The following is a 14,125-nucleotide window of genomic DNA, read 5'->3' as shown; positions in this document are numbered from 1 at the left end:
AATCTAAAAAAGTTCTGAAGAGCCCATTTGAAAGAGGCAAGGGAGGAGCCAGGTGAGCCCTTCCTTGGGGGGGAGAAATAATTTAGGAGCTATAGGCAAAAATGGTCTCTTTCTTGTCCCACCAGGTGACAAGGCAACAATGATAAGGGCTTCAGGAACTGATGACAGATCAGGCTGCAGATTGTTGCTCCTGCACCATGTGTACACCAGTGTGCAGGCAATTCATTGGTTGTCATGTACCTAATCATTGTGTGTATATCATGGCAGAGAGACAAACGTTATCAGCTGCTAATGCCGTCTTGATGCATGTTGCAACTGCAGAGTCCAGCTGAATAGTTAGCAGCCCTAGTATCTGGGCAGAAGCTCTTGCCAGGATTGAAAAAGGCCCAGCCATCAGCGCTGATGCTGAAATTGGCAGAAATTGGGGGACAAGGGGTGTGGCAACAAGGTTTCGGCCTGATGTCTGACATCATAATGGAGGTGCCTTCTCACATAGGCCCTTCATCCTGTTTCTGAGTAGCGCATACACTGGTGGTTGCTTGGCAACCATTTGCCTGTATTTATCAGGCATCACTGCGTGCCCTTTCTGAATTTGCTAAAGAACACTCCTAGCTAGAGATTTTCTAGTGACCTTCGTCTTACAATAATATCTCGCATCACCAACTGGAATCTAAACGACTTAAGAGAGAAGCATGTAAAACTATTTCACTGGGTGCCCACAAAAAAACAACAGATGCTACAGCACAGTGTTTAACAAAAAAATAAGATGGGATCAATTTTACACACAGATATTTATATTGGTTGTTGCTTGCTTGAGCATGAGACACGCATCTGTATTACCTGAGGAAGTTGGTAAGAAACCAGCTTCCTTGACATTCACGTTCATTATTTTCACCTGCATAGGTCGGCATTTCCAGCCAGCTAGATCCAGCTATTTTACTATCGTTCAGAATGTGAGCTCAGATGCAAGTTTGCTTCAAACACAGATGAGATGTTAACAGAACTGTCAATGCTAAATAAAAGATTCTTATTATCTTGAATGCCTGAACAAACAGAAACCATGCCCAGAAGTTTCTGGTGGATTGTAGGGACCGAGTAAAGTGCAAAAGTTGTTGATACGCCTTAGACAATTGTGCCAGGAAGGGCAGAGTGGGGTGACATTGCTCACCTAGCTTCTGAAATGGAGGAGAGGGGTGAGACAGCGGAGAGGCTGGCATGGTGCGTGTGCAGTGCTGGGAACATCAGATTGGCTCCACTGGTTGCGGACATCCCTGCTACCTCCCCTTCTCAGTTACCAGCAGCAATCTCTGCATTGCGAGGCTAGATGGACATCATTGCCCCATCCTGCTCTGGCTTGTGAGCCACTATCAACCTGAGACAGATAACTATTGCCTGGCTTTCTAAGTGTCCTGCTGCCAAGCATACTACCCACACATTATAACAGGACCACAGCATCCTTAAATGGCCAACCAGATGCTTGTGGGATGCCCGTAAGCAGGACATAAGTGCACTCTGCCCGCCTGAGGTTCCCAACAACTGGCATTCAGAAGCATAGCCACTGTGGCTAGTAGCAGTTGATAGTCTTATTCTATATGAATTAGTCTAATCTTCTTTTAAAGCCATCCACGCTGATGTTCTGCTGAAATTCTGCCCCAACTATTCAAAGTGCAGGAACTCTGTTCTCCTTTGCCCCTCACCACCCTGTGCCAATGTCAGGGGCAGAATGGAAGGGCAGAGCCTATAATTTTATCTACTCTTCAGAACTTGGGTTGTCACCTTCTTTGTGGGTTCTTGTGCCATTTTGAGCACATCTCCTCACATGGAGAAAATTAACAGGTGAAGCTTTTTCTGATATGAAGATTAGTGATGGGGAAAGCTCCCTTGCTGAACTCTGTTGTTCAGTAGTGCCAGGAAATAAAGCTGGCAAGCTTATTGCCAGGAGCTCTACCATTAGGATTTAGTGCCTGGTGACATGGCCGGTATTTAATAGCATTGAAAGAGGCTCGGGTATGGGACATACCTTATCTGGCTTAATCAAAACCACTTGTACTTCTTTATTTCCTTTTTTGCACTGTGATCAAGGTTTCACCATCTTTATACAAACCGAGTTGCAATATTCAACCTTTTAAAAAAGCTATTTAAGCAAAGGAACACAAGAGGGCAGCACAGTCCTTTTGGTTTACAGAAGAACACACTCTTGCCACACTGTAATATACTATCCTAGGCAAAAGAATGAAGCGCTTTATAATTTGTTGCATTCTTTGTGTTTGTTCAAGTGATTATTGTCTTAAGGAACCTTTACAAAACCAAATGTCCTGTTCTTCTGCTCAGTCTTCATCTAAGCTGCAAAACTCCTACCTACTGAGGAATTTCCGTGAGAAACCTCACAGAGTGTTTGTTGTGGGGGAGGAAGGGAAAAGGAGATTGTTAGCCGCTTTGAGACTCCTTAGGGTAGCGATAAAGCGGGATATCAAATCCAAACTCCTCCTCCTCCTCCTCCTCTTCTTCTTCTTCTTCTTCTTAGCACCACTGAACTCAACAGGACTTATTTCTGAGTAAGAATGCATAGGATTGCATGGGCAGAATATTTTTTCTATAAGCATTATGCACAAAATGGGTATTTCACTAAGATTACCCTAGGAAAATTTTTACAGTACGCCCATGCATTTGCTTCATAACATTTTTTTAAAATAATAATAAACTAGGTCAGATGGACAGGCCTGCTCCACCATGTCATCTGCCACAGCTGCCAAATGTATGGTGAGATCATTGTGTTATCAGAGGGGTTAGGAACCAAACACATAAATTTAAGGACGTAGAATGAACTCACATAGCAGTTTTAAAGGTCGTAGCTCAGTGGCAGTGCATCTGTTGCACATGGAAAAGGTACCGTGTTCAGTCTCTGAAATCCCCAGGTAGAACTGGAAATGTCCAATATCTGAAACCCTGGAGAGCCTCTGCCAGTCATTGGAGATAATACTGAGGAAGATGGACTAATGGACTCCATGTATAGTAGACTCCCATGAGTCCTACAGGTCATCAACCAGTGGTCCAAACCATTAATGTGTACTTGGGAAATAACTCTCATTGAATTAAATGGGCTTATTCCCATGGTGGTTGAATTACAGTGATCATATTCTGTAGTTCTGAGCTGCAAACTGCTGAAATATCTTGCCAGAATGTCAACTGCATTCAAAGACTTACCCGAGCTGAGCATAGCCAGGTGTGAGGTATCTGCTACCACAAAATTTTATAAATCAGTCCATCCAATTTTCCTTGAAAGAAACCAAGAGGCAATCAATGCCTGTGATGGAAGTTCAAGCAAAGCACAGATGCCTGCTGTGTGTTTAGCTATAAGGCAATTTCCAGTGCTAAAGAAACCACTGGAGAAGGTTCATTGAATTGCACGATATCCTAATTGCAGCAACGTTAAAGAGTGTCATAAAGGGCCTATAATAAACCTGAGCATGAATTTTTTTTTTTTAAAAAAAACCTTTATGGATTTTTTTTGTTTCCTAAGTTAGAAAATGTTCATGCCTTGACTCTGCAATCCTTCACGATGCATTATACTAGAAATTCCATGGCATTGTTTGTGTCCCTTTCAATCATTTTTTAAAAAAAGTTTTAACACAGCTTTATGAACCATATTATATTTTATATTCAATTTTAGGAATTCTCTGAATGCAGTTTATATATATTTTAATTAAATAAAAATAAAGAAGAAAAATATTTGAGTCAAACTATACGAGACACAGAACATCTTTGACTGGGTCTCCCAATGCTTTTTTCTTTACTTCCAAGCAATGGATCATAGTAGGGGAAGGGAATTAACCCTTCTCCCCCCGCATGCCCTTTCACCCAATCAAATCAATTTCCCTTAAGAGCTCTACTAGGAAAGGTGCTAGTACGATTTTATGATGTATCCTTTAGGCTACAGGAAAAGGCAAACAAGCAAAGAACCCAACAGAGATGCTGAAGAGCAGAAAGTTGGTCCTTACCAGACTAATGATACGTGACCTTGGTTATCTGTGACAATGTCAGACAAACCGTGACAGAGAGAGAGGCAGATTAATCAGTGATCGTGGGCAACTTGTACCATTTCCAGTGAAGCAACTAGTCACTGCTTGTTTACATATTTTATCTGCTTACTTTTGGAGCTCAGTAAATATTTCAGATGACATCCCTGTCACACATGCTATCAGTTTTTACTTGAAGGATCGAGCTGTTTGTGGAATAGAAGTCTGCGTTATCGTCATGCAAAATAGTGTGCAGTCCTGTCAAATAGTAATGATGCATCGGCTGATGACAGCTATTCTAGGCTGTTTTTTAAAAAAGAAAAAAAAACCCTTTGGTTTAAGATGGGGTGGGGAATGTTTTCCAGCCCAAGACCCATATTACTTTGTGGGGAGCTTCCAGGGATCACATGCTAGTGGTTTGATGGCATCAGGTTCACAAGGTTCCTGGTTGCAGGGTCAAGCTCAGTGGTGGCAGACTCTAGACCTCTGTGGGCTGTGCTACTGGATCTCCTGATTTCATTGGCCCTTCTTCTGCTGAGTCGTTATTGGACATCGGAGTCACGGCACCATTAACACACACAATAGCCATGACCCATGACTGTATTGCAAGTGATGTCTTTATTGGACTTTTTCAACCTATGTTCACCTTGCTTGGTAAATGCCATGGTCTCCCCAACAAGCAGTTCAACTTGGGGCTAACAAGCTGAGGAATTTGTATCATGGGAAATGATCTTTTTTAGTACTGAAAGATTAAATCAGTTGATTAATCAGCTAACATTTGGTTGATTAATCCATGGAGCCCAGTTTGAATCATTGAAGGGAAATCTTGATAGAGTATGAGTTAAGGGTAAATGTGAAGCTATTTTTAATTTGGCATAATAAATTATAGGGAATTTAAAAAGAAACTATTTAAGATGACTCTTCCTTATGCAAACAGTATTGCTGTACAGTGGTACCTAGGGTTACATACGCTTCAGGTTACAGACTCCACTAACCCAGAAATAGTACCTCAGGTTAAGAACTTTGCTTCAGGATGAGAACAGAAATCATGCTCTGGTGGCATGGTGGCAGCAGGAGGCCCCATTAGCTAAAGTGGTGCTTCAGGTTAAGAACAGTTTCGGGTTAAGTACGGACCTCCGGAACGAATTAAGTACTTAACCAGAGGTACCACTGTATATCTGAAAAACTGCCTCCTTCCTTGCAGACCCTCTGAAGTTCAGCAGAGGGGAACCTCTTGATAGTTTCACCACCCTCAGAAGTTCAGGGTGTGGGTGGCCCAGGAGAGCACATTCTCTGTGGCAGCCCTAAGTTGTGGATTTCCCTCCACACAGGTGCATCTGGCATCTTCATTTTACAGCTTTCATCTGAAGACACGCCTCTTTCCTTTGACTTTTGAGATACATATTTTTAGGATCCACTGCAGTTGTGATTGTAATTAACTACAGCCTATATTGAATTATAAGGTGTTTCTCAAAAATTATCTGTACTGAAGTTCTAGTAACATGCAAATGAACTAACTTTGTTAAATTTGTTGCCTAATTTGTTAAAAGGCAGAGGATTAATCAACCAAGCAGCCTCTGAGTGCTTCACAGCCAGAATCGCTTTTTCTTTTAGAGCTGACACCTCTTTCACGGTCTCTTTCCACACATAGAAGCAGAAAAATATATACAAAAAACCCACATTAAATATTTAAGAATAAAACAATATAATCCTGTCCAAATAAACCACACAAAAAATCTGCTAACATAAAGTACAGTCAGGGCTGCATAAAGTACAGGGCTGGAGCCTGAAAAGGTAGTGAAAGGAAAAGGCAGGGGAGAGAAACAAACATACCTGTTACATGCTCACCTTTGAATTGAGTTGATTATAAGGACAGCTCTTTTTTCTGTTCATTTATATCAGCTGCAAGGAAATATTTAAAAAACACTGTGATCAGAGATCTATTTTTATTTTTATTTTAAATCTGGTTTAACCAAGGTGGCAACTTATGAGACTTGTAGTCATACCGTAAGTCAATTTGACTTGAAAGAACTTGACAACCCACCACTATCCATCTTAATTTGTCTTTCACAAATGTAAGGGGTGGGAGCAATAATTAGGGGATTCCCTTTCACCATGCTAACGATGAATAAGTGATAGCATCTTTTGGTCTTATCTTATTTCCTTGAATTCTGATTCCTCCCCCGGCAATTTGGAGCCTTGAAACTTCAGGCACTTATGTTTCATTATTTATGAAACAATCTTTAAGGGAAGAAAATGTATGCTCTCCATCTAGCAATTTTATCACTCCAGGAGTATGCCGTGAAAATAAGATTTTTTTTTAAAAAAAGCACTACCATCTAAAATGTTTTGCAGAAGATGGAGTTTGTTTTTAAAGCCTTTTTTGTGATATGAATATGAAACACACAGAAGGAAGGAAGGAAGGAAGGAAGGAAGGAAGGAAGGAAGGAAGGAAAAGGAAGGCAGTTTATGCACACCACAAACAGCTGAAATTCTCATCAGGTACCTGTCATGGGATTGTTTCAATCTACCAAAGGAAACAATCCCAAGACCATTTTTAGCTTTTCTAAGGCCCACATGGTGTGAAGATGCTTCACAGGGCAAATGATTATTTCCTAGCTGCTCGCTATGGAAAATACAGTGGTACCTCAGGTTAAGTACTTAATTCGTTCCGGAGGTCCTTTCTTAACCTGAAACTGTTCTTAACCTGAAGCACCACTTTACCTAATGGGGCCTCCTGCTGCTGCCGTGCCGCCGGAGCCTGATTTCTGTTGTCATCCGGAAGCAAAGTTCTTAACCTGAAGCACTATTTCTGGGTTAGCGGAGTCTATAACCTGAAGTGTATGTAACTTCTTTCACCATACCACTGTGTCATATTAGTTTTCTTGTCAGTTTGTACTACCCCACTGTATCTATGTGGCAGACATAACTCATGATGAGATAGCATTCTACAATCAAAATTATGGAAACAAAAGCATTAGAACACATACAGAAAATTAGGTGGCACAGAAGATCAGCCATCTTGCAAAGATCTAAAAAAAAAAAAAAAAAACTCATGAAATGTATCTAATTGAGTGAAGTGATCCATTTTAGCCTGACACCACAGCTTTCTTTCAGTCCCTGAGGCTCTCTTTCCTGATTCCCATAGTCAGTTTTTTTTTTCCTAAGCGGTGCTGGAGAATTTGCCTAAAGCAACCTTGCTTTCTTCAAAATTTCTTTCTGGTGAAAGCTTTAACTCACACACATTCTTTTGCAGACCTGGCGGGCATGTCTTACTTTGCAAATCCAGCACACCTAAATACTCAATTTGTCATTGTCAGGGCACTACTAGGATGCTCTTCTCTACAAATGATAAGCCTTCTAGATCCCGTGCAGGTTTTGTTTTTTTAAGAATATTGGAAGCCAGGATGTTTCCAAGGTGGGTTTCGGGCAAAAACTGGTGCCTAACATGCTTCAGTGTTTATGGCTATTTCAGAAGCAGTTAATATTAGAATGAAAGAACCGTAGAGTTGGAAGGGACCCTGAGGATCACCTAGTCCAACCCCCTGCAGTGCAAAAATATGCAGCTGTCCCATACAGGGATCAAACCTGCAACCTTGACATTATCAGCACCATGTTCTAACCAACTGACCTATCCATTAATTAAAACTTATTATCTAGTAAATCGTGAAATACATTTGATTTGGACCAGATATTGTTGGACTACAAGTCCCATTATCCTTGGCCATGGGCCACTGAGGCTGATGGGAGTTGGAGTCCTTCTTGTTTGTGTTATCCAGGGCAGAAACATGGCAGGCTTTTTTTGGAAGGGTGTGTGTGTACTTTTTGCTACAGCATCTCTATTTGACACACCAGCTCCATTCAGATGGTTGGAAAGCCAACTGAATCAACTTCAAATGATACACATAATCCTGTGCCAGTTCTAACTTGGCTCTTTTGAAACCACAGGATCTACTACAGGCCTCCACCAGCCTGTTCATATAAAGAACAGGCTGGTGGAGGCAGCAGCCTGGGTTAGGCACCAGAAGAACACTGATCAGCTTAGTCTAATATGTGAAAGTTAAATGTCCCTTCTCCCACACCACATTTCTCAAAAGCATCCCCTCAGTCTTGATTCAGACTCAGTTTATATCAAACTTTGATCCTGGTGACCGAAGTGTTCTGAATGTCATTATCTGGACAAATGCCTGTTGTTTCTCTGAAATCTACTTTGCTCTTGTTCCTCAGTCTCTTGTTGTTGAGTTCAGTAGGTTAATTATGGGTTTGAACTCTGGGGTGTAGTGGAGAATCAGCAAGATGGTGAAGCAGAGACTCAAGAGGAATTCAGTGTTACTACCTGCATTCAGACCTGCAGTATTTGCCATTTCATAGAATCATGGGTTATTGTTTAATGGTGATCTAGGCAGGACTAGAATTAGATTAGATTTAGTTATCATTGTATTTCACCCTCCAAGGAGTTAAGGGTTGTATATATGGTCTTATGCTTGCAGTAACCCAGTGAAGCAGGTTAGGCGGAGAGTTAGCAACTCACCCAACGAGCTACATGGCTGGACAGGATTTAGACCTTGATTTCCCAGTCCAACACTCTAAGTACCACTACACTGGCTTTTAAGAACACACTGGACTACCTCTTTCATATGTGTCCGCACATGAGCTAATCAAGCCGCTTTAACCTTGATTGACTAAAGGGTATTGGTTTTGCTTGCATTATATAGTTAGGTTATTAAAAGTGTTTTTAATGAACAGCAAGTCACACCGAAAGTGAAAACCAAGGAAGAATTAGATGGGGGAGGAAGGGAAGAAAGGTGATATAAGATGCAACTGCTGAAAAAAAATTGAACAAAAATTTACAAGACCAAGTTTTAAAATCTTGCAGTATTCTAGAACTAAGACGATTTGACTTCTCTTTTGTTTTTCTTTTGTATTAGTATTATGATTAAATATAAATTTAATAAATAATACTACTAATCTTTCTACTTCATCCACTGTATTTTTTTATTCACTCTTGGATACAAAAATCATGTTGTCCAGAAGAGCAGTGCCTAAAAAGAAAACATTTTAAGATACTTATTTGCTTTGCCTCAGGAAATTTGTCCTTAATCTTCAAGATGACCTCTTTCAGACGCTTTGGAGCACTTTAAACACCACAAAAGACCAAGAACAAGTCAGCATTCTCAGGGCATTTAGTGCCTACTCACAATTTATTGACTTTATGGCTTTAGAAGGGAAATCCATCTCTTGCTACAAGCACCACTGGCAACTGAAATACTTTCAGCCAAACTGCATGTCACAGGAGCAGGTCTTTATCTTGAAATGTAACTCTGCTGTATCAATGCATTGCAGGGGGTCGGGCTAGATAGCCCTTGGGGGTCCCTTCCAACCCTACAAGGCTATGAATCTATGAATGCATGAAGTGGAATAGGTGTGGGGAAAGCCACTTTTGCCCTGCAGCCCTACTGCCCTCATCTTCTGGTCAGGCTGCCTTCCAGTATCAGTTCCAGCTAAGGGAAAGCTGACCCCAGGAAATGGGCTATGGAAGGAGAGAAGCTCAGCTCCTGAATCAGCATCGTAAGTAGGTAAAAGGTAGCCAGAACCTGTTGGATGGCCAACACGTCAAGCACTCCTCACTGTTTCTGCCTCGAGTGAATATATATGTACATTTCATGAAGCACATGGCTTCCTTAGAACATCAACTGGGTCTTTAAAAATATCCCTTGTGACATGTTCTAGGCTAGGGGGTAACTAGGTAGGGTAACTGGGAAGTGATTTTGAAATGTCCTTATTTATGAGTCCCACCCTTTGTGCCACACATCACTTCCCTGCTTGCTGTCAGCATAAATAATGCAACTCTACCCCAACAAATTAACATTGTTAACCACAGAAAGGAGAAGTGGTTGGCACTTTGCCTGCGAGCCCAGCTCCTGTTTTAGCAGGTGATCTTTGAAACATGTGCAGCTACATACACATTCAGGCAACTGGGCTCACGGGGGGGGGGGGGACGACGACTCCGTGACTCTTTCACCACTTCTATTTACCAATTGTGTTGACAAAATAATGTCATGATGGATTGGGGGGGGGGGAGGAAGAATCAACGGTGTGACCTGATGCAGATCATGCTCACCTGCGCCCATCATAGGATGCTTTCTCGATATTGCAGCCCACCTGGGAGAAGATATTCCTGGAGGATGAACTGGGTAGCAAGTTGACTCAGCACCTCCCACTGCACACCCACTTTGTACTTCAAAATTGCACACTTCCAGCTAACCTGGCACTTTGATACATGTGATGTTACTATCTTCCATTGCCAAACATATTGGTCAGCATACATCCATGCATGCATGCACACACACACACACTCCATGGGGCACCGAGGAAGCAAAGGAAGTTTATAAACAGTGGGTCCCAAAAGCCATGAAATGCAAGGGGTAGCATTAGGTCTGTCACAATTCTCTGCAATGTGCATGCTGGACAAGAGCAAAAGTAGGGACGGCATAACCTATTACATAAACAAACCCCATGTTCTCTGCTGATCACTTGGAGGCTGGTGCTCAGAGACTGACAGGGTGGGAGGCGAGGAGACCATCAGTAGGTGGCGCTAGAGCCCATCACAGGCAGAGCCAACTAATTCTAGTTTTCTCCCTATCTTCCTCTCTGCTGAGTTCTACAAGGCCAACTCTGAGACTAAGCAAGAGGAAGCTGGCAGGCAGCGCCGCCCGCTGGAGTGGCTGTAGGTAAGGAGGCAGGCAGGTGGGGGCTGGCTGAAGTAGGTGGGGCTCGTGGACCAGCCTCCGCTGCTCCTTCTTGTTCAGTGAGGGTCCTTATGTAGGAAGGTGACCTTCACTGCTACTCTGATGGTCCCACTGTGTGACACAAAAAAGCAAACTCTGAATTGTCTGACTTCTAGGAACACATAAGGGAAGTTGCTGCCACCAGTTACACTAAATCCTCACAAGAAACTCAGCAGCGCATAATACAATCTTTTTCCCAGATAAGGAATACACAATAACTAGCATGGGCACAAAAACCATGTCAGTACTACTTGGCCACTCAAGCATCCGATAGGTTCGGCCAACGAGCAGTTTGAAGATAAATTACAAAATTGCTTGGAGTATCCGTAAATCTTTTGTGCTCATATTCACATTGCATTCATAAATCCCTGGGAGTCCAACCCCTTAGAAATTGGCTGAATTGTCAGGGCATACATGTATACCAAACACCAAACCCATACATAATTAAAAGCTGCTCATCAACCGCAACGGATTCAATATAATCTCCCCAGTTTCCCACTTTTTTTTTTTTTTTTTTTACAATATAGCTTCATTTATCCAACAGTTCATATCTAAAGCTGATATAAGTGGCAATGAATAGTGGAACACCTTAGGGCAAAATCTTTGCCTGCCTGCACAAAGCCCCCTCCCCCCCCATTGGACTATATTTCAAGGGGCTAGGGCAGGGTGGAGAGGGGTCCATGGTGCTGAGATAACCTGGCATCACTGTCTTCCCCCACTATGCTGCGGGGGGGGGGGTGTTGCCTAGTGTAGGAAGACAGAATGTTGCCTGCTCACCTTGATAGTGCAGGTGTGCACCTAGCACAAAAAGCAATACTATTTCATTTGCCTTCAGTGATGATGACACTTAAGAGTCAAATCAGGCTACATCACACGGTTTCATCTGACTGACAGGGTGCAGTGTGTGATAAGGAAATTGTGCAGGGGGATCAGAGGAGAGGGAGAATGCCACACATTAAAAAGTTCAAAAACGTATGTTTGGATCTCCCCCCCCCCTTCCTCCCCCCAGGGAGTCTTTTGTGCTGCCGCCACCCCAAGCCTCCTTTCTGCCCCAGTTTTTTCCACAGGCAGAAATTTCTGGCACATCCCTCATGATGATATCATCACCCGCCTTTAAGGACAATGTTGCATGGCTCATCTGCAATTTAGGTCAAGTTGAGCTCAGTTCAGGAACGAGTTCCCTTCCTAAATGGTAAAGAGGTACCTTAATATTTTATGAAGAGATGCGACAGAAACAAAATAAACTGGAGGAGCTGATGTGGCCCATTATTGAGGAATCGAAAAGTTGTGGCCGGGAGCACTGACATGAAGAAATAATATAATGAGTGTTTAGCACATGGACTTTCATATTTTGTGAGTCGGAGAGAGATTTCAGAGACAAAATCCGCAGCAAGGTTCAAAGGCCTAGATATACAAGAGCAAATTGTTCCCAAACAGCACATTTCAGCTTGTTGTGATTACTTTTCATACCTCATCATAACCAGTGCTATAGCTGCCCCAGGGGAATAATCACAAGCGATCTGAGACACAGGGAGAGGAACTTTGCTTCCTGAAGCTCCCCAAATGATATAAGGAGGCTGCATGCACTAAGGCAACTGAAATACAGAGAAATTAGAATGCCTCATTCTGATATAAAGATCTCTCCTTTAATAGGCATGAATGGGCAAATAAAACTATAAACACAGACAAAATACATATATACACAAAGCCCATCCGATGAGCTTCTTTCCAATATGACAGCATTCTTTCCAATCGGTTCTCTAAGTCATCAAAGGTGACCTTGTTTGGCTTCACATCATTTTATATTTGCTTTGAACATTGTTGACAGTAAATGCGCTCTAGAGCTGTTTCACCTGCTAAGTAGACAAGGAAGACAGGTGTCTCCACCAGAATCTTACTGCTGTGATACAAAAGAAAGAAGGCGGGGGAACCCTACTGATCTCATTTGTGTGTCTTATTATTTACTGTAAATCAGAATATCCTCAACACACATGGGAAGGGTGGCTGGAAGAGTGACACTGTGTAAGAATTCCTTGCTTCTATTATATCACTAAGATGATGAAGCAGTAAATTGATCCTTTCTACATTTTTAAGAATTAAGTGCACAGGTGAAAAATAAGCTCATCCTTACGCAGCCCAATGTTATGTCAAGCTCAGTAGTCACCTTTGATTGGCTGCTTCCCTCTTAGGGTCTCCAGCAGAGGTCCCAGTCTTGCTGTCCTCACATGGAGCGCTGGAACCATGTGAGATATAGGTTTTCTGCCACCTGGCTATATCCTCTCCTTGCAGTTGGAAACCAAATTATGGAATATCTATGAAGACCTAATATCTAGGGGAAAGCCATAACTGTGATAGTGAAACGGCTTTAAATACAGAACGCTCCAAGGTTCTATCCCTACATAGGGCTGGGAAATATTTCTATCAGAAACCCTGGAGATCTGCTGCCAAACAGTGTAAACAATACTGAGGAAGATGGACCAATAGTCTGCCTCAGTGTAAGACAACTTCCTATGTTCCTGAGCACTTGTGTGTATTTTGCGGTTCTACCTAGAATCCTGAAAATTTCAGCATTCGTGTGTTCCTTGAGATTTCAGCTGCTACTCATTTTCTCTTCTCCCACCTGCATTATGGAAATCAGTAGGACAGGAGGCCGTCCCCTTCCAAAGCTAGCCCAATACAATTTGCTGCTGGATAAGATAGTTATTCCATTTGCAGAAGCTGTCCAGGCTAGCAACCATTGACATTGACATTGGCACTTAGCAGATAAAGGGTAGTTCTATAGCCTAACATGGGAATGGAGAACCTGTGACCCACATCAATGGAGGCTGATGCTCCACCAACCTCAGGCTGCCCTTCACCAGCCTCCACCCTTCTTACTTAGAACCTGGCTGGCTGTTCCTCCTCAGTTTCAGTGTTGTCTTTGTAGGACTCACAAAGGAGGAGGAAGCTGGGGACAAAACCAGAATTAGTTGGCTCTGCCTGTGATTAACTGGGGCTCCTCCTACTGTTGGGCAACCCAAAGTCCCAGTGGGCACGAGCTGCTACTGCTGCAAAAGTTGCTGCATGGCAACTCTGATCACTGGCCATGCTGGCTGGGCCCAGGAGTCCAACAACATCCAGAAGGCCATAAGTTCCCCATCCCTGTTCTTACACCTCACTCTGCCTAATGATAGAGCTGGCCCTGCTTGCTTCCTGCTTTGTTTCCCTGGGATCAGCCTATGTCTTGCGTCCCTCTGTCACCTTTGCCCCCCACTTATCTTCCCTCCTTTCTTGGGAAGATGTGTCCTTGCTTGGCCTTGCTCTAGCTCCAGTCAATGGATA

General features: G+C 42.7%; 1 protein-coding gene across 4 annotated transcripts in view; it reads right to left on the bottom strand.

Moving 5' to 3' along the window:
• The window catches only part of PTPRE (protein tyrosine phosphatase receptor type E), a 167,669-nt gene that overhangs the window by 133,972 nt on the left and 19,572 nt on the right, over positions 1-14,125 (bottom strand). For all 4 annotated transcript variants that reach the window (XM_083439637.1, XM_083439643.1, XM_083439644.1 and 1 more), the window contains exon 2: positions 5,865-5,918. In XM_083439637.1, the coding sequence (XP_083295763.1) occupies positions 5,865-5,909 (45 nt within the window). In that variant the 5' untranslated portion in view covers positions 5,910-5,918. The remainder of the gene's footprint in view (positions 1-5,864; positions 5,919-14,125) is intronic.

Source organism: Podarcis tiliguerta (assembly GCF_965153285.1).
Source record: "Podarcis tiliguerta genome assembly, chromosome: 5".
In the NCBI taxonomy this organism is placed as follows: Eukaryota; Metazoa; Chordata; class Lepidosauria; order Squamata; family Lacertidae; genus Podarcis; species Podarcis tiliguerta.
Note: the sequence above shows the minus strand (reverse complement) of the source record. Positions and strands in the feature narration are given on the sequence as shown.